Source organism: Acartia tonsa, chromosome 6 (assembly GCF_053477335.1).
Source record: "Acartia tonsa isolate MP-2025a chromosome 6, ASM5347733v1, whole genome shotgun sequence".
Taxonomy (NCBI): Eukaryota; Metazoa; Arthropoda; class Copepoda; order Calanoida; family Acartiidae; genus Acartia; species Acartia tonsa.
Window position 1 is genome coordinate 41242440 of NC_137265.1, and position 21646 is coordinate 41264085.

The 21646-nt window shown below is 33.0% G+C and overlaps 1 protein-coding gene across 1 annotated transcript; it reads right to left on the reverse strand.

Annotated features, from left to right (window-relative positions):
* Positions 1–367: 367 nt before the first annotated feature.
* On the reverse strand, positions 368–11897 carry LOC145323109 (uncharacterized). Its single transcript, XM_080165495.1, has 10 exons — positions 11566–11897; positions 10566–10628; positions 5066–5382; positions 4500–4603; positions 4024–4117; positions 3188–3429; positions 2691–2893; positions 2141–2309; positions 1136–1330; positions 368–867 (listed from the first exon to the last, which is right to left on the reverse strand). The coding sequence occupies exons 2-10, from the start codon at positions 10580–10582 to the stop codon at positions 631–633; spliced, it is 1578 nt and encodes a 525-aa protein (XP_080021621.1). The 5' UTR covers positions 10583–10628; positions 11566–11897; the 3' UTR covers positions 368–630.
* Between the last annotated feature and the right edge of the window lie 9749 nt (positions 11898–21646).

Genomic DNA, 21646 nt, shown 5'->3' on the forward strand with positions numbered 1-21646 from the left:
ACAAATAATATTTTATGGTTATAAATCTTTGGGTATTAGTGTAATTTAAAGTCCAGTGTCCCATCCCTCCCTCCCTGAAACATTTTAAATAATGATAATCAGACGGAAATTGGAATGGCGAAGTTCAACACATGGTGATCGTGTTGATTTTTTCATAAATATTTAATATTTACAAAGTTCAAGGTGTTTGTTTTCTTTAATTATGTTGAAAAGTAGCGTAGCAATAAAAGGTCAACTTAATTGGTTTATTAGAATTGATTAAAAATGTTATCTATGAAACTCAGGAAAAGAAATTGTATGGAGATTACTATTTTGATTTTAAGCTAATAGTCTTTTGGTTTTTAGAATTTGCCAAAGTGTATGTATTTCTTTTCTGAAATGTTGGACATACTTACATACTTCGGATATATAGAGAATCATCGCTACTTTTCTATTTTACATACAAACTATTTTAACAGATCTTTACTGCAAATATTGCATTTAAAGATTAAAGTTGGCACTTTATTTAAACAAGACAATTTATAAAAATTATATTCTTAATTATAAAATATTTCAACAATTTAAATTTCTCTCCAATATTTTCTAATTATTCAATTTAGTTTTAACTCTAGAATTGCGGGGGTACTAATGTTAACTATAAGACAGCGTGGGTGTTTGATGTTGTGCGCCCCCCAGCCGCAGCATAGCAGCTGCCGCCGGTGGCATTGTAAATCCAGGATAGTATGGGAGCGGGGAGGGGTTGGGTATCCCCAATGGAGCCCCGTGGGGCTGGGGTGAGGTGGGCTGGGATTCCTGTGATGATAGGTGGTGGGGTGAGGTAGGACTGCTGGATAGTGGGGGTGAGTCTATCCGAGGTATTGGCTGATCCTAAAATAAATACTATGTAAAATTGTTAGACTTTTTTAAAGTGCAACTAGAATGCGTTTAATGCATTTCTTGTTTGTTGATTGATTTCGAGATTTTAAAAAAAAGTATTTATATTGATAATATGTACATATTTTACCAAATAATCGAGTTTAACGGATTTTTAAAAAAATTGTGAATTTGTTTATATTTCTTAATTTTCGTAAACCGTTTACAAGATCTTAAGGGACATGCACACAACCTACTACTTTTCAACATAGGATAACATTACCTTATAACAGGCAGACTCATAGTGTTTGTTCAGATAGGACTTGAGTGCAAATGATTTGTTACAGCGCTTACACTTGTAATTCTTGAATGCCGAGTGTGTCTGCATGTGTGCGCGCAGATTCGAGCGGTCAGCGAAGGATTTGCCGCAGTGCGCGCACCCGTACGGCTTATCTCCGGTATGGCTTCTCATATGTCCCTATAATTAAATATCTATAATACAAAGTAGAACCATGTCTGTCTGTTTGTTTGTTTGTCTGTTTATAGCGAAGGATCTCGCTAACCGCTAAACCGATCGGGTTCTCCTTTACAGGGTAGCTTCTCATAGGTCCCGGGAGGGATTATAACTATTTTCTAAAATAAGAATATCTCCCCCCCCAAAAAAAAAAATAATTTTCTTTTTAAAACTAAAATTAAAATATATTTAAACTACCAAACCCCACCCAAAACCTAGAGGCTAGGGGCGAAATCGCTAGTATTTAATAACTTGTTTCATAATAATTCATCTTCCTTGGTGATTTCAATACATTAAATAATGTGTTTTGGGTTATGATTTGGACTCAAACCCTCCCTATAAAAAAGCCGTTTTACAGTCCGTCCATGTTGAACTTACTATCAGGGAGAGAGGGAGGGGGGCGTTTTGAAAATTTTATTACCTTCTCGCACCCCCCCCCCCCCCCCCGACAAAACAACTTTTTACGTTAGGTTAGGTTTTAGGCTAGGGAGCCGAGAGCTGCGGCTAGGCAGGCAAGGGGCTCGAGTGCCGCGGCCAGAGTTCATAGTTCTGTCAAGGGGGAGGGCAGAGGGTACTCAAATTTACAAAATTGAAAAAAATATTTCTTAGAGAATATTACAGGGATGGGGACAATGGACTGTTTATTACACTAGTCCACAAAGATTCAAAATAAGATTTTCTTATTCGTTGGCTCAATAACTTTGGGGACTGTAATTGGTTGGTTCATAAGGCTGAGTGTACATACGTTTCAACCACACTCCCTGCGTTACTAACCTGTAGCAGCCAGGGTCGGGAGAATGCCTTGCCACAGACCTGGCACTTGTGACTCAGATTATGCGTGAGTACATGCATGGATAGGGCGGGCATGCTCACATACGCTTTCCCGCAGACATGGCATTTTTTTGCGTTTTCGGCGTCCAGTGTCTTATGCGTTTGCTTGTGTCTAAATGTATTACAGTAATCGCTTGGGGGGCTCTAGGGCAGAAAAGAAGCTTAAAATCATACCAGACTTAAATCTAAAAAATTGTCAAGACCAGACTCAGGACAGACTTAAAGCTTACCAAAAAATAGAGAACTCAATCGGTTCAGTGGTTCGTGAAATGAAATATTAACGGAAAAACAAAAAAACTTACTACTTTATATAATTAGCTATGCTTTAGTTTCAAACCTTGCACACCCTTTATATTTATCATGTTTTACTATCTTGCCATAATATCTTATATCTTTTTAATGTATTATAGTTTACTTTTTCTTTATCTTTAGTTGTAGCCTATTCATGTATATACATAATTGTTTTTTTCTCCAAAAGATTACAATAATATGCCTGGATAAGTTACTGCTGGTTGCATAATTCTTCCCGCATTCGTTACATTTATACTTCGGCTTCACTATATCAAACTCATACAACTTCTTCTTTGACCGGCCGTCGCTGGCGAAAAAGGCGTGGTACGTGTAGACGGTCGTTTTACCGCCGTTGATTTTGTACACCGGTGCACCGCCGCTGCAGTTTACATACTCTGGTTCTGGCTAAATGCAAAAACAATATGTACCACATTATTGAAATAATTTTAAGTCTTTCAGCAAAAAGACAATTGCATCAATGAGCAATTGTAAAAAATACGCCATGCTTTAGGCTGCGTAGTTGCTGTAGGGTATAGAGTACACAATTGATAGAAATAATAAAAATTCTATTTTTTAAGACAGAAAAAAGAACACCTTTCAAAACTTTCATTCAAAACAAAGGGCCTAAAATCATTTTGGGACTTATATAAAGCTTCCCCTAAATTAAAATAAACTTTACAACTTTTTACAATATGATACCTTAAAGGGTAAATTGTCTTGTTTGGACAGATCCAGGGGCGGAGGAAACCACCAGGACTCGTGGTGAGGCAGGTATTCTGGCAGGCTGGAGGGCAGGCCGCCTACAGCACCAGGCAGGGCGGGCTTCCGGTCAACGGGGTCGTCCAGACAGTACGGACGGAACAGCTTGCAGGGGGTACGTGCACCTGATTCTGTAGGGTGTGGGCTACCACATGGGGTCCCAGAGGTAGGTGGACTGCTTTCTAAATATAAAAATTATTTTGCTTCACCTTTTCTGCCTGTCATAAAAACATTTCTTTGCATTAATCTAGAAGAATTTTATTTCAATATAGAAAATAATTAGATATGTACTAAATGAAATAAAGCTCGTTGATATTAACGGTAAAAACAAAGCTAAAGTCAAAATGCATGAATTTCATAAAAGAATTTTGAATCCTATACCAAGCAATTTTAGAATAAATTCAAAAGGTTTTAAATAAGGTAGGAAAAACGAGCATAAAAAATTAACATGAAACAATGAAAATTGTCTACATTTTATGATTTAAATTATTTTGTCTAAAAATAAAAAAAAATTATGACATAATTATAATGTATCCACGTAAAGAATCATAATTTCAAAAAAAAGATAACAAACTCTGCGTTACACGCATTACAGACAGACATAAAATTATAGAGTAGCTTCATTACTAATAAATTTAAGCATGCTAAAAAGTAAATAAAATCTACAAAAAAAAAATAAAATAAAAATGTTCTAACCTAAAAACCTGACAAAGTACATACAAAACAAAATATCTGGGGTTGCTATTATTGGCTAGACCATGCTTGTAGCAGCCCACCTGTACCAGTAAGATCTCTGGAACGGCGCCCAGAGCTGCTTTCACAGTCGCCGTCAATTTCTTCGTCTAATTTTTCATCTTTGATATACACACTCTTATATTCGGGTTTTTCATTGTACAGCTATTCTATGTTTATGTCTGTTCTTCTAACTGTCTGTTAAAGTTAGTTTAGTCATTATTTGAATTCACTTTTCTTTTTTGGAGTGGTTTCCCTTTAAGTGTCTATCGAGTACAGAAAATCTCGCCCTTCCCTTATTTCTTTAATATAAATTAAAAATACGAGGTGGATAGATATTTTCCTTATAAATAAAATTTCCAAATAAAGGGGGGGGGGGAGAGGTTCGGTATTTTTAACATTGAGGGGAAAATTTCTTTTTTCTCCTAAGATATTGTTAGTTCGTTGATGCTTTTTAAATTCACGAGTGTATTTGTGCAATAATTGAATTGAGATTATGGCAGCTTTTCTACTATTGGACATAATCGTTCATGTTCCGTTCTGTTTCCAAATGTAAGAGCGTTCCTTTAATATGAGTAACATCTATGTTTCCATCGTCTGAATGTGTTTCTACGTCTATATCACCTAAAAATATTTGTATTTTGATAAGCCTGAATAAGTCTTAAATACATAAGTATTTTATATTGTTAAGATTCCTTCGCTTTAACTAAATATCTCTTTCGTTCTACGGAAATTTTTAACTTTTAAAACTTAATAAGCAAAAAATAAAGTAAGTAAAGTCACAAAAAATACTTGTTATATTAAGAAAAAGATATATATAACATACTATCTGACTCTAGCTATAAAAAGTATCTTCAGGGTTTAAGACAATGAACGGGAAATTGTAATAGACCAACAATAATGCTAAACAAAATTACCCCTACTGCAGATTAAAATTGTTGGTTGACAACACTAGTTTATAATAAATCAATCAAGGTATCAAAAGTTTTTGAGTCAACGATATAGAAAACATGGTTAAAACTTTGGGTATCAGTCCAATTATAGTCCAATGTCCCCTCCCTCCCTGACATTTCTAAATAAACTTACCTTCAACGTCAACATCTCCCTCCTCATTATTAGCATCACAATTAACTTCATCTTCATTGTTATTAAAAATTGGCTTCTCAATCATGTTCGCGCCAAAAATTGTCTTCTCGGTTAGGTTATTGTTAAAAATATGCTTGTTTTTAAACAATAAGCTTGGATTAAACTCTGTATGATTGGATAAATGTCTAAATTTTTCATTGGTTTCTAGAATTTCTTTGGGAAACTTAATTTTAGGCTCGGTTTGATCTTGGTAGGACGCTTCTTTCCATAGCACGTAGGGATATTTCAGCTTTGCTGCTAGAAAACAGCCAGGCATTCTGAAATAAATTATAATTTTTATTTCTATCTCTTTTAATCGTTTAATGTTTTGAGGAAGTAAGTTTTCCATATTTTTTATATAGATCTTTGTCTGACCTGTTCTACTATTTCTATGGTCTGTTATCTCTTAGAAGTAAAAAATAGTTCATCTCAAACATTATTTCAAAGTCAAAGTTACTGTTTAAGTCTACACAAAGTGCATACATATGTCGGTCTAAATCATAACAATAATGGATCTATTTATTTGTTATGTAGGTAAATAGACTTTTTCTATGTTGTTCTAGCTTTAAAAATCCCTAATTTGCTATAAAGAAGCTTTTCTACTTTGGTCATAACCGTGTCTGTTTGTCCATCCACGTGAATTATATCCCTATGTCCGTCCCCTTATCTTACACGCCCATATCCCCCCTCAACTCAAGGATATAAGGATATGACAATGTAAATTATATGTCTTTATCAGTCCCTGCATCTCATACACCTCAGGAAGACAAAGATATACCAATATAAAGTATATCCCTATGTCTGTCCCCTTATCTTACACATATGGGGATAGGACAATGGCAATTGTTTCCATTCCCTTCTCTGTATTCAGGGGAATAGAGATAAGACAATGTGAATTATATTATCTTTGATAGGACCGTGGAAAACAAAGTAAACATCTCACTGAAGGCTTACTTGCAAACTTTTTTTGGTAGGAAAGAAAGGAATGTCAATTAATTTAAGTCCTAGTGGTCTATCCCTTCTTGCACTTTACTCTTAATCTTGGAAACTAAAAATCAGAGATTAATGGACATATAGATTAACCATTGTAAAGTATATCTATTTCATTTTTTTTGTGGCTATATTATATTATTCGAATGAAAGGAAATAGTAGAGGATATATTATCGACATTGCGTTATTTTAGTGAAAATATTACAACAGTCTTTTGTCGATATGATAAAAAACATCCAGGAGCTCTTTATTTTAAGGGATAAGGAAGAGGGGGTAGAAAAACAGACCAAAACCAGTCCAAGATCTAGAATCTATGAGTAGCAACCATGTAAAGAAGAACCATATCGGTTCAGCAGTTACCGAGATCCCTTAGGTAAACATACAAACCTTGTTACTTTAATATAATACCTATCCTTTTTTCCCTGAGAAGAACCACACTTTGATAAATTACCAGTTTTTGGCATTGGATAGGAAGGCTTTAATTATGTTCCAACAAGATCTTTCCACCCTAGTCCTACTTCCACCAATAATTTTCCATAGTCGAATAATGAATACGAAAACTTTATCATAAAACTTTGGGGACCACCCCAATGTCCCCTCCCTCCCTGTCTCCTACCAATAATCTTCCCTTGTCCTAGCAGCGTGTAATCACATTGTCAAATCATCAGAACCGTAAATTATTATTACAGCACAAGCTGAATCTTCCCTTATTTTTACTATTGTTTCTTTACTTTATTGTCTACATCTCTTAGCTTCTTGTGGGATTATCTTATAAGGATTTCACGAAAGCATAGCATAAAACCATCCTAAGACATATACAAATTTTCACTGATAAGATAAACATAGGGGAGGGAACATTGGACTGTAAATTACACTAGTACCCAAAGTGGAAAAGATGAAATTAGACTAGTACCCAAAGTAGAAGTGATGATACACTGTCATGTGTCACTAATAGTCACCACCAACACTAAATCAACTTTAAACTTTTAGTTATAGTCACCGTAAGGAATGGAATATTGGACTGTCAATTATACCAGTACCCATGTAAATTATACCAGTACCCAAAGTAGAAGTGATGATACACTATCTTGTGTCATTAATAGTCACCACCTATAGTCAGGGAGGGTGGGGAAATTTGACTTAAATTATACTATGTACCCAAAGTTTTATAACCTCTCTTTCATATGTTGACCTAAAAAATTAGATACTTTACTAAATCTTAATTGGTTGGTAAAAAATAGTATTCCACCAAAAATTTTAATCTACAGTAGGGGTGATTTTGTTTACCATAATTCGGTTTCTTCAACCATTGTCTTATCTCTTAAGGACCCTTGTTATAATAGGAACATATTTCAAAATTGATTATCTAGGCTTGTACCTATGTGAGTATTATAAGTCGAAAAGGGTCTCTTTTTAGAGCATTTTTGACAGAGATCTAGCCAAATAATGATTAAACCTATTATAAATTATATAAATACTAGTAGTTACGCCCCTATCCTCATGAGGAAAGAAGTTGACAGAAAAATACCCATAAAAAAAGGTTTAAAATTTAGATCAAAATAGCCTAAAACCTGTGTATAGTTTACTTAAAAGAGAGAAGTTAATCGGTTCAGTAGTTTTTGAGATCTTAAGCTTCATACAAAACAAACAAACATTACTACTTTATAAAATAGGAAATCAAAAGTAAACGCTAAATATGTAAAATATTATTACAGAGGAAGATTTTTTTCATTATTGTGTTACATTACAGAGATCTTAAAAGAAGTGGTTGAAATATTTGAACACACAACTTTATGAACAAGCCAATCAAAATTTAATAAAAGTAACCTAGTTGTTGAGCCAATTAATAAGAAAACGTTATTATAAAACTTTGGGTACTAGTGTAATAAACAGCCCAATGTCCCCTCCCTCCCAGAATCAGTGACTATGTTATACTTTGTGTCCGCATATGAATAATGATGGTATTCTAATAATTCTGCAAAATAAACTAGTTTTGTATATTTATTTTATAATTCACATTATTTATTGTAGATCGTTACTAAAGATTGACACATTTAGAACAACAATTAATGTCATTTAGTTGAATTAATTAATTTAAATTTGAACCATTGGCAATCTAAATATTGTCTTGTTTATTACTGTTCAATATTTTCTTCATCTTTTTATATACAGTACTGTTCCCTCCTTATTGTTGTGCTACTTATTTTAAATAGAATCAATATAAAACCAATAATAAAGAAAAAACGCTAGTAATAGAGTGGCTGCGCTACATAAAACTATACGAAAATATATACGGATAGATACACAGACATGGCCTATAGAATAGCTACGCTACGCGGAAGTATAGGGACACCAATAATGATATTTAATGAGCTTCTCTGTGTCAAACTAGGATCATAATCTAGCAGGGAGGAAGGGAGAGGACAATGGTAATCAAACATAATCCATCCAGGAACAACAGTATTGACTGGCGGAATGGTATAAGACAAAATATTTTATTTTGTATCTATGCATTATCCCTTGTCCCTGCATCTGTTATGAATATCATAGATTGACATGCGACCTACACTAGTTTGGCCAATGAAAACAAGTCTGATATCTTAAAATGCAGGAAGTAAATTTAAATGTAAGTTACACTGGTACCTAATGTAATAATACTACGTCCACGTTATCTTATTCGTTGGCCCAAAAACTTTGGATACTTTAATTAAATCTTGGTTGGTTCTAAACTATTAGAGTCGAAATTTTTTAACCAATAGTTTCTATCTAAAGAAGATTATTTTGTTTTTCATCATTAGATACGTTCATAAATTTGTCTTTTCCGTAAGATCACTGCTTAAAATGATTGGTATTCCCTTTCATTTTCTATCTTATTTTGGGCTCTGTATTGATTTTTATAATAGTTAAGAAAGAAGGAGTGTTTCAAATGCCTAACTGTATACTTTTGGACATCCAAATATCATTTGTTTATTACAAATAACTTTTACATGTAAATATATATATGAAACAAGGATGACAAATCCATAAAAAAATGAAGGTCGCCAAATCTAACAAATAAACATTTAAAGTGTGCATGACAGACAAGTCGATGTTAATATGTCATAAAATTGTTTTAATGCAGGGTGTCTAAAATGGCGTACAAATTTTTAATATGTAATTTTAGAAATAATAAATCTAATTGTCCAAGAAATCATCATTGAAAGAAATGACTTTGTGTGATAATTTGTTAAAAAATCAAGATGATTAGAATAAACTTAGGGACTTCCAGCTACGAACAGTTACAAAAATTTGTAATTATACCATATCGTTTTCAGAATTTTAGATTGATAGGACAATTTTAACACGCTTATAAAAACCAAGATAGCTATCCGTCACGGACGAAAGATTACATCCAAAATGTAAAGACGCTTCGCCTTTAATGATGTTATGGAATCAAAAGTGTATTTAGTGTTGCCAAAATCAAATAGGGAGGAAAATATAAATTAGCTCTTAATGACACGTTAAAATTAGTAGATTATGTTCATCAGTAGTGTAGCAATAACAAGTTAATAAAACTAAAATACGCAGGAATAGTGACATTTATTATTAGTAAACTATGGTCCTACGACAAACGCAGGAGTCCCAAACATCTGAGTGGACAAACGCAGGAGTGGAAACTTAACCTAACCTAACCTAACCTATTTTAGACCATCTTATAGGTTTTTCAAATGCCTAACCCCTGCGGGGGGATTATTTGTACATTCATATCTTAACCTAACCTAATCTGTATAGAAATACTTAACCAAATTAATGTTTTAATACTCCTGCGTTTGTCCACTCCGACGTTTGGGACTCCTACGTTTGTACTGGAACCGTAAACTATGTATATTAAGTAGCACAGCAATATGAAATAGGAAGGACACCTAAAAAGTTGACTGAAAGACTTATTTGTTTTAAAATAAGGATTATTTTTGTGGTAGTTTCAAATATAAAGTAGTATGCTTTTTTGGGGTATAGTCCTTTTCACGACATCCCTCCATAAGGAGCGATTCTTCGTATTTTTAAAATGGCTTTTTATAGGTTATTTTAGGTTAGGTTAGGTTATATTGTGTTAGGTGATTGCCCCACAGGGTTAGGTAATTGGCCCCGCAGGGTTAGAGCCCCCCGCAGGGGCTAGAAATAGGAGAAAAGCTACTGCGAAAAATACGAAGAATCGCTCCTTATGGAGGGATGTCGTGAAAAGGACTATACCCCTTTTTTGTCTGTTGCTAGCAAAGGATCTCGCTAACCACTGAACTTATATGGATCTCCTTTACAATGAAGCTTCTTAGAGGTCCAGGAAAGGTTTTTACCACATCTCCCTCCCAACTTAAGGGTCCCTAGAGGTTCTAGGGGCGTAGCCACAATTTCTATACAAAGTATTGTTTTAGACTTTTAACTAGAGTAGCTTCGCTATAAATGGTTTCAAACGTCATTATTTCAATTTCTCACCTTACTATTTCATCCATGATTGCTGAAATTTTGGTTTGGAATTTGAGTTTCACATTGGTTAGTCTAAATAAAAATATAAATTAACAAATCTTAAAATTTTAAGAAATATTCTTTTATGAATTACTGTTATTAAATATTTATTCTTAGTTTTGTCTACGGTCAAACTAGAAGATGATTAAAGTCCCTCCACAGATTATGACGTCATACGATAGAATAGCCAATGAGAGGCCAGTATACACTGTAATTGAAAAATTGTAAAATTTATGCTGGCCTCTCATTAGTTAATGTATCGTATGACGTCATAATCTGTGGAGGGACTTTAATCATCTTTGTCAAACTATTTTTAGCATAATCGAAGAGTGTTGCCATTTAAAAAAACGTAAGTAAAATAATTAATTGTAAAACCAATTTGTTTACTTTCAGTTGTTTTACTATTTTTAACACCAGTATAAATTTATACAGTGTAGGAATGTTAAGGGATAAAACAATTGGCATTAAATTGATGTACTTCCCAAATGATGATAAACAAAATTATCCCTTTAATAAAGTTTTTAACTTTGGTTATCATTAGTATAATCTACAGCCTGAAGTCTCAATCTTTCATGATAAAATGACATTCTTAATTTTAAAAATAAGAGGATTTAAGCGTAATTTTCTTTTTTTGTTAGTTTGATTTAAACAAAGCGTTTGAGTACATTAATTTGACAGTTATTAGAAGCATAATTATAAGAATAAAAATAATAGGACTTAGACTTTTTGTGTATTTTAAAGTTAATTGAAATGTAGTTTAATTAAACATTAAATTACTTCATCTAATAATTCTAAATTTATTTTAAAAATAAGATAATAACAAATGATTTTTATTGGGTTTTGTTCTATTAAATGTAAGATAATCTTAAGTTTCTGAGATGGTTTTAATTTGATTTTTGACTTATATCTACTTTGGTACTCCATTAATTTTTATTATAATGTAAAAAGTACCTATAACTTCTCACCTTACCTTAGCTCCGTAAGTAATCTATTATTTAGATCGATGATTTCTTGTCATTTTTAGGTTCTTTTCAAAAGTGTCGATTTTCAAAAATAAGTTTTAATCTTGTAATGTGTGTGTGTGTTTGTTGGTGAACCACGTATTGGCAACTAGTGACACCTTGACAAGATCAGATCCGCCATCTCTGCTGGCCAGCCATGGCATGGAAGCATCAATGTGTCCCAGGCCACTGTTGATCCGATGGACAGGATTCGAACCGCGGCCCCCACCTCCATCCGCCGTTCAACATTGTGTTTTGTCCCGCTACAAGTTATGTACAACAGTATAATACCATTATTTTATATTCCCCCTCCCCCCCATTATGTTATTCCCCCATCACAGTGGATTTGAAAAAGGATATGGAATAAAAAAAATTATAATTGGCCCAAAATAACTTTGAGATCTTAGATTAGGGATTAGACAATAGATAATAAATTGTTAAACGTTCATTAATGAAGATAAACAAAACTGTCCCCTTTTAATTAAGGTAAATTTGTTAGTTTTGACCTTTTAATCAAGATTAAATAAAAGTACCACATCAAGATTAAATGACGCTAAGTTTTTAAGCCAACAAGAAAGAGATCGCGTTTTAAACACTTGCAATTTTGAATCCAATCAAGAGAAATCAAGAAATATTATTTTTTTGATGATAATTTATCAGGTATTTTTATATTCTGACCTCCGTTTAAAACCCACTGTGCCCAAAATTCTTATTTCCCCCTCTCCTCTCCTTACCCCGATATATTGGGAAAAGTCCGATGGTATGAAATTACAAGATGGGATTGTTGAGTTTTTGGGCTGTAGCTTCCGTGGTCATTTTCGCGGTTTTGGCCCAGCAGCAGAATATTGACCCGGTACGGCATTGTTCCCCCTGCCAGGGTCTAAACTGTTCTCTTGGGCCGCCGTGCCGGCCCGACAGATGTTGTGTCCTTGCTTACTGGCAGTGTTGATTGGTCTGGCAGCAGATGGATGGTTGGGCACAACATGCTCATAACAAATTTGCTCCTACTAGTAGCTGTTGCCAGCCTGCCTCGCTGGGGCAACACTCGAATACTCACACACACACAACACTGTTGAACCGCCACGACAGGTTTCATCATGAAATTGTTGCGCCGTTGGCCGAGGTCAATATCTTGCTGTACTGTCACGACTTGGCCTCTACAGTAAATATGGTCGGGTTGAGACAAAATTTATAAATGGATGGGGTTTTTATAGTCAATTATAAAAATAATGAAATAATGCTTCTTCAAAACATTTATTATTGCAGAAGAAAAAATAAGGATATCAACATCCATAAGTAGCGAAGCACAACAAAGTTATGGTTATACAAACGGATAAAGTGATTTATAAAGCAAATTTACTGGCCCTTTAAAGAATGAAATGAAAAGAAAATAGAAAAATAATAAAAGTAATCATGCATCCTTCATATACAGTGTGTTTTTTTTATGAGAACTTTTTTGAAAGCAATCTTACCCCACTTATAGTTATCAGAATTTAATGATTAACGGCTTATTTTCTTCGTTTTTATAACCATTTATAGAACATCATAAAAATATTTCAGTTTTTATTAAAAAAGTACAGTAAAATCAAAAATTCAAAACCTGGGTGTCAACATCTAAAAATGATTTTAGCGCATTTTTCTCATGCTCAAATCTTCTACCCTTTGCAAGAATGGCTGCAAAACGCTTCAAAGTTGAGATACAGAGTTAAAAATTGATACAGATACTTTTGGGAACATGTACTAGAACATATCAAAGTTTGAAGGCCATATCTCAACCAGGGAGGGAGTACTGGCCCCCCAAAGTGGACTACTGAAAATCCATTTTTTTTCTTGCAAAGGGTAGAAGTTTTGAGCTTAAGAAAAATGCGCTAAAACCTTTTTTAGATGTTGACACCTAATTTTTAATTTTGATTTTACTGTACTTTTTTAATAAAAACTGAAATATTTTTTTAATGTTTTATAAATGGTTATGAAAAACGAAGAAAATAAGCCGTTAATCATTAAATTCTGATAACTATAAGTGGGGTAAAATTGCTTTCAAAAAAGTTCTCATAAAAACACACAATGTATATTAATACAAAAATGTCGTTTTTTTCTTCATGGCAGACAGACTGATTGTCCAAGTATAAGATGTCCTGGATGCCCTTAAATCAAAGTATAAATTATACATAATGAATAAAAATAGATTTCATTTGTTACTTGATAAAATATAGTTTTTTAGAGTTGAAATTTCTGTGATTTTCAAATGGAGCCTTTAGATAGAGATATCTTATCTATGATTGATAATAATAATAATAATAATCCGTCCAATTTACACAATTTCAATAAAAAATTAAATTATACGTGATTAGTTAAAACCCATCAGTACGCATTTCGAATGTCTTCAAGCAAAGCTTTATCCTAAAAATATGTATGAAATGAAGTTAAAAAATGCCCTTTCGTACCAAAATGTTTACATTTTTTGACCAAAAATGTTTTCGGATTGATTTTACAATGCATTATGGAAGCTCTTTATAGTGCCAACAAAAAATGACGTCATTCAATACAAATGACCAATGATAGGCCAATACAAGACTTAATTACCACGTCATTTCTATAGGCACTACAAAAAGCTTCTTACACTGCACTGTGTTCCTATTGGTCCATTTGCGTGAGGGTTCATCCGGACTTACTGTATTTATTTTAAAATGCATCATTTTTCTTTATTTAAAAGATTAAAGGGCCATTTTTTATGTTTTTAATAGCAAAGATATTATACAATTTATCTATCTGTCAATATAATTGGAGATTTTTATCTGTTATGTAAGATAAGCATCTGGAATTTAACTGAAGATTCTCAAAACCAAGTGGAAATTTTATATTCATGATATAACTTTTGCCGCTCAGCTGCTTTTTAACTGCTTTTATCAATTGCTGATCTTTTTAGACAGTTTTATACAGAGTATTTTAAGGGAAAAGATAATTGATTGATAAAAAAAATTACACTCTATGTAGATTTAATCATCAGTGGAAAAGTTTATACACTAAAGGTTTGTACAACCCAATCACCATCTCTGTACGCTAAGATCTCATGCAAGCATCCCATATGCCCTTGACTGGTTTTAGGCTATTTTATTAGTAAATTCAAGTATTGAGAGGCTCTTAATACAAAGACTTTATATGTTTTACAACTGCTAGTTTTACATTTTGAATTTGGGGGAAACTATTATGATCAATTGTCCTAACCCTGTGTATATTTCTTTTCTTGTTTCTAGCAGTTTGAGAATACATTGTGTAAAGGTTTAAATTATTTAATCTATCCTCGAGGTATTAACTGGCCCTTTCTTCACTTCTCAAGGGTGCTTTCTCCGCAAAATGGCAAAGTTGCGGTTTTGTCAAAATCTTAAGTGATAAGACATAAGCGATTAATTGATGTACTTGCATCACTAATGAAAACCCACATGAGTACCCCTTCTGTTGATAAAAATTATTGGTTGAAAAGTTTGATGTGTCTAGTTTTAATCAAGTTCCAACCCATTATGGATTAATAAAGTAATTAAGCCAACTAATGAAAGAGTGAGATATAAAACTTTGGGTACTAGCACAATTTATAGTCCAATGTCCGTTCCGTCACTGGGTTTTAATTCTCAGCATAATATTTCGCATATTGACTCTTTTCACTTACTTTCATCGAAATCTTATTTTGAAGTCAATTAAGAAAATATTTTATAATGTATGTACCTAGTTGAAAAGGAAAATATTTAATGATTTTATTAAGAATTTGCCATAAAGAAGAAAAAGTCAGCCCTCATTTATGCATTGCCATATAATAAACACAATCACCATTACAATTTCACGTTGCGAAGGTTATGTAATGATATTCTTATAATAAATTTAGTTGTAATCAGTAGAAATACTTTTCATCCATATCTTTATTAAAGCTATGTCTATCTACCAAATAAGTTTATCTTTCTTATGAGATATGGTTTCCCAATTTTCATATGTTTTTTTTAGTAATATCAATTTTGTGTGTGCGAATGGGGCGTTTGTCCATATTTAGGTATGGAGACCGCTCTTCTATGAGTATTACTAAAACCTAATTTTAATGCAATACACATAGACATTCTCATCGTCGGTTCGCTTGTTTAGAATGCTTAACCTTCTATTCCCACAAGTATAATACGAATTTGGTTGAGCTGGTGGAAGCTCAACAAAAGACCCACGCGAAGTATTATGTTGCTTTAACCTAAGAATAAATGGTTGGTTTTGATATTCGATCAGAATTATATAAGTATATTAAGTATTAAGGAAGGAAAATGTTTTTATAAAGTGTATTTATATTACAAGTGCATAAGTTAAGTATGAAAATATTTACAGGATAAGTGTTAAAATTATAAGTAGAGTAGGACAGAAATGTGCCCTAAGTCCCAAGCAGTGAATTGTGCTAAGTGTTAGAATTCTAACATAAGGCCTGAGCTCAATTCATGCTAAGTACCAAGGGGCCTAAATTTAAACTACAATGCATGCCAAACAACTAAGTCATTACCTTTTAAAGCCAGAAAGAGAAGTTGATGGTAGGGGAGTTAATAAATAACTGAATAAATTCAAGAGGTACATGCTATAACATTAGCTCTGGACCAGGATTTTAGTGTTTGTCTGTGCAATTAAATGTCTGTGTGTTAATATGTGACGTAAATCAGGCATGGTTGTAGGCATACATATTTGGACTGATTGTTTATATGATTACATTAACAATAAACATAATATCTTTAATAAACATATACTATTAGCAAATCACATACAGATTACCATGAATAGGCTAGCGTTACCCATATATGGTGTCATATAGGTAAAGATAGGCCTATGAATGCATAAATTGATACAAATAATGCCTTGGGCCTAGCTAAAGTAATTGTGTCTTGCCCCTGAGTGCTACTAGATAATTGCAGGGCACGCGTCAATCAAATATTCATAATATGCTCTATAAAGTGTTGACTTTATATCAAGCATAGATAGATAGTTGTGGATGCGAAGCATTTCTGTAAAAGTCTCATATGTACGTTCAAAGAATTTGAAAATTGAGGATCGCATCTCCAATTTAGTTATAGTATTTTAGTGGCAGACACAGAGATGAATCTTCGAATGATAAAAATCTACGACAAAGAAAATTTGCAGCTGCCATACCCCAACTAATGTTAGTTGGCTCTGTGTTTCTATATTTCTGTTTGATCTGGTCAGTTTAATTCATCATAACTCCCTCAGTTTCGCGGGGGTTCGATCTCGTCCGCAAAAAAAAACTTATTTTTGTTGTAAAGCTACCGTTATCCAGGAATCTGAAGAAATAAGACAATGGTCTATAAATGGAGGTACATTTCTTATTATGATTTACAAAATTACCCCTTTCTGAAAATTACAATTAGTGTGATACAGTCAATTTAATTGACTAACAAATTCAATAAAAGTCCCCCAAAGTTCTTAAGCCAGCGAATAAAAAAGCTTTATTATAAAACTTTTGGAACTAATGTAAAAAACAGGACAATGTCCCCTTATTGATATTTATCAGTGTCTATATGACATATTCTTATTTATTAATTTAATTAAATGTTTTGACATGATTTAACGAAAAATGAAAAGGCTATGTGGAAATAATTAAACATCCCTTTTCTATTTCTATAGTTATACTTCAATCCTTGAATTAATTTCTTTACATTGTTTTATTAACAATTAATATCATACAAAATGAGATTTAGGGAAATATTCTTGAGACTGGAAACAAAGTGCCTATTTAGCATTGATAACTCCCACCTTACTTTATTAAAATAAAAATAGGTAGTTTTCAGTATCGCTTCGAAACTAATATCCTGTGAATTATAACCAGTTCTCAGCCATACTAAAAAATTACGTATAGCATTGTATTATATCCAGTTTTCTACTAATATAAAAATGTACAATAATAAGATTAAAACCAGTTTAAAAGCCTGTGCCCCCGGCAGCTCTGGGCCAAAACATTGGTTTTAATCTTATAATTGTACATTTTTATATCCGCGGAAAGCTGTTTATAATACAATGAGATAAATAACTATTCTAACCTCAGTGGGGGTCCCCAACTCTGTACCAAATATAACCTCACCTAACCTGACCTAAAGTAATATACAAACGAACGAAAAACAACAATTAGGAAAATAACTAATGGTTTTGCTTTTAATAAAGATATTTAAGGTTGTAATTAATCTATTTTCCTAGCTCATTTTTTCTCTCTTTTCCTTTCATACTTAAATATTTCTATCTCTACCTCTCTCTATAATTCTTTTTTTCTTTTGTGTTCTTTTCAAATATCTAGTTGAATACTAATAATTTATCAACTATGCTATATAATCAGTGGTTAGAGAGATCTTAATTGAGAAACAAACAAATATTGCTATATTGTCAACCTTGCCTACTTGAGTTTACAAGCATAAAAAGGAGGGAAGAGAATTTGAATTTAAAAAACCCGCCAAAAGTATCAGAGATTCAGGACATAAATGTGCGTTTTAAATTTAAAAATGGGTAACCAATTAGCTTTATTGTCAAGAGGTAACTTTATCTTAACTCAATTTGACAATTACCCACCAATTAAAACCCCATATTTTATAAGACGAAATTAAGATTCAATTTACTAATTCGTAACAATAACGAGTATTATTATAAAAATAAAGATACGGGATTGGTTGTGAGGTCGTTGGGATGCCATTCAAATTTTGGCGCGCAAGTGTTAAAACTTCTCTTCTCCTCCCCCCATCTCCCCCCCCCCCCCCCCCCAACTAAACCATCAAACCTGGCCGCAGCACTTTTTTATAATTAGGTTAGTTTAGGTTACAGGGGCTAGTATTAAGTTTTGCATTCCATAGGCGCTCAAAATCGTTGGTTTTACTGTTTGATTTCAGAGTCTCACTTAGAAAAAATTAATTTATTAATTAATATGTTTAAAATTACGAATGTATCTCCCCTTTTTATTTTATTATAAAAATATAGAGGACTGCCCAAATTTTGGCGCGAAAGTGGATATTAAGATAGAAACAGTTAAATTTAAAGGTAAAGACCCCACTCTCTTAAATCCTTCCCCCACCTCTATTAGGAATGCACATAAAATAATTGAAATTACTGTCCCTTTTTAATTGTTGCTGTTTACCCCCTAATAAATTGTGAAAAAAGGTATGGGGTAAAAACTCCTGTAAGCCAGTAATCTTCTATCATTGCTGGTAACTTGGAAAATTTGCAGATTGCCAGCTAACAGGATCCTAGGATTTAGTGGAATTTGCGTGCTGCTGGATCCAGGAATCTTGTAATATTGCCAGGAACCAGGAAGCATTCGTTACCAGCAATATTTTACCATGAACTGCAGTAGATCCAGAATTTTTTTATAAGAAAATGTATTTTTTAAGTAAAATACTACTTTTGAAGATAGAGATTTAATTTTCAATTGACCCCCCTAATAAAGTAAATAAATGGTGGTATACAAGAATTATGAAAAATTTAATTCGTCTTACAGACAGAAAGGATGAAAGTGTACCAGCCTTATTTGGTAAACAAGAGAAATTATTAATATGGACCAGTCTAATGCTGGTAAACAATAGAAATAATAAATTTGAACCAGACTAATAGTGGTAAACAAGAGAAATATTATTAATTTGTACCAGTCTAATGCTGGTAAACAAGAGAAATTATTAATTTGTACCAGTCTAATGCTGGTAAACAAGAGAAATAATAAATTAGAACCAGTCTAATGGTGATAAACAAATGAAGTGATAAATTTGAACCAGTCTAATGGTGGTAAACAAGAGAAATAATACATTAGAACCAGTCTAATGGTGATAAACAAATGAAGTGATAAATTTGAACCAGTCTAATGGTGGTAAACAAGAGAAATAATAAATTGGGCTTTTAGCCGGTGTGACAGAATGCTTTGGTTTCCATTACACAATTGGGCAAATATTACAATCTCTCTCTTTCTCCTTCTCTCCCTCTCTCACTGTTTCTCTCTTTCTCTTACTTCTTTTCTCTCATTTTCATTTCCTTTTAAATGTAACACTGAAAAAAATACCTAAAAACTTAACAGAATTACCTATTTTCTAAAGATCCGCTTAGATGTGCTTTTTAGTGATGTTTAGTATTTGTTACAAGCAGCTATTTTACGATTCTCATTTTAAAGGGGGTTGTTGAACTACTCAAGGTTATAAGAAAAGTTTTCTAATTCGTTAGGTTAAAAAATTTAAATATTTTATTAAAATTATTGGTTGAAAAGTCTGGAAACTGTTAGTTTGTACTAACCAAACAAGATTTGAAATAAAAAACTTTTAGTCCTGTGATAATTTGAAGTCAAATGTCCCCCTATCTTACTTCAAATTTAAATCTACAAAAGGGGTAACTTTTTTTATCACCATTGTGATGTGTATAAAATTTACCTTTCCTTGTCTTATCCCTTTAGATACTTGCCTTCCTCCCTGCTATATAGAGATAATACATGTCAAAATGTAAAATCTAATTCTACAGTAAAGGTTTCGTGATTTTTGTGACTGTTAAATTTTGAACATTTAAAAATAAATATTTTAGAGTATTGTTAAGGATTTACGGCCTCTCAACTCGTATTCTCTACCAAATGGAACAGGGTTATGGAATCTATAGAATTAAATGTTTTTTTTGTTGCATCACCCATATTCTCCCTCCGCCGAATAGCCTGAAACCATTCCTAGACCAATGTAAAACATGTTGAGCGATCAGTCCTGTGTTTACGAGATCTTAGCTGACCTACAAACATACACACTTCCAGGCTGATATCCTGTAAATTCATTGTCTCCAAAGTTTTAAGCCAACGAATGAGAAAATATGTTTATTAATTTTTGGGTACCTGTATATTCAATAGTTCTCCCTTCCTGATTATAAATATTGGGACCATAATGCGTAATGCGTATACAAATCAACACCAATACTGTCGACCGACTCTTTGATTACACGAACTTTGAATGGAAGTACTTTATTATAATAAATAAATAAACATATCCTTATCTGACATGCAGGGATAAGACAATGGCCGATAAATTGATGTACAATGTACATCCCCAACGACGATGATATACAAAATGAACCCTTCTGTAGATTATGATAAGTGGTTGAAAAGTTTAGGCACTGAACTTAATGAACCAACCAATCAAAATTTAATAAAAGTCCCTACAGGTGTTAGGGTCAACGAATATAGGAAAAAAAACTTTGGGGGCTAGTGTAATACACAGCTCAATGTCCCCTCCCACCCTGAGCAGTAGGAACCATCTAAACGTCATTAGATTAATTAAGGTTTGGATTCGAACTCATAACCTAACAGACAACTAGCAGACACTTCTGTAAATCTTATCCCTCTGGCTGACAGAAACAAGACATTACCCAACAAATATTTATAACCTTTTGTTTTATGCCATAAATTATGTTCAAAACTAAAAGGCACTAAACAACTCCCTGTTTAACTGAGCAGTATTATATTTAAATTACGTTTTCGACGTATTATACAGTTAGGGAGTTGAATCCATTTTTATAGAAGCAGAAATATAATCTATGATTATGGTTTGGACTCTCTAAAACTGTAATCTACCCTTCCACTTTCCCCTCTCTTGGTGAAGATATCTTCAACGCCGATACGATTTTTGAAATATAAGATTCTACTTTTGTCTCTCTTGTTGAAGATATCTTCACCAAGAGAGGGGAAAGTGGAAAGGTAGATTACAGTTTTAGAGGGTCCAAACCATAATCATAGATTATATTTCTGCTTCTATAAAAATGGATTCAACTCCCTTACTGTTATACTTAAAATAAATCATCAGGATCTGTGTGTGTGTACTGAAGGACCTCGCTAACCACTGAAACGATTTGGTTCTCCTTTACAGGGTAGGTTCTCACAGGTCAAGGGAAGGGATATAATTTAAATTTGGGGAAGAGTACCGCCACCCTTCGAAGAGAAAACGGCCCAAAAAAATTTTTATAGGTATATTATTTTTGATCTAAGGATTTGTGATGGTTTAAAGCTATCTTTTTTTATTAAACGAG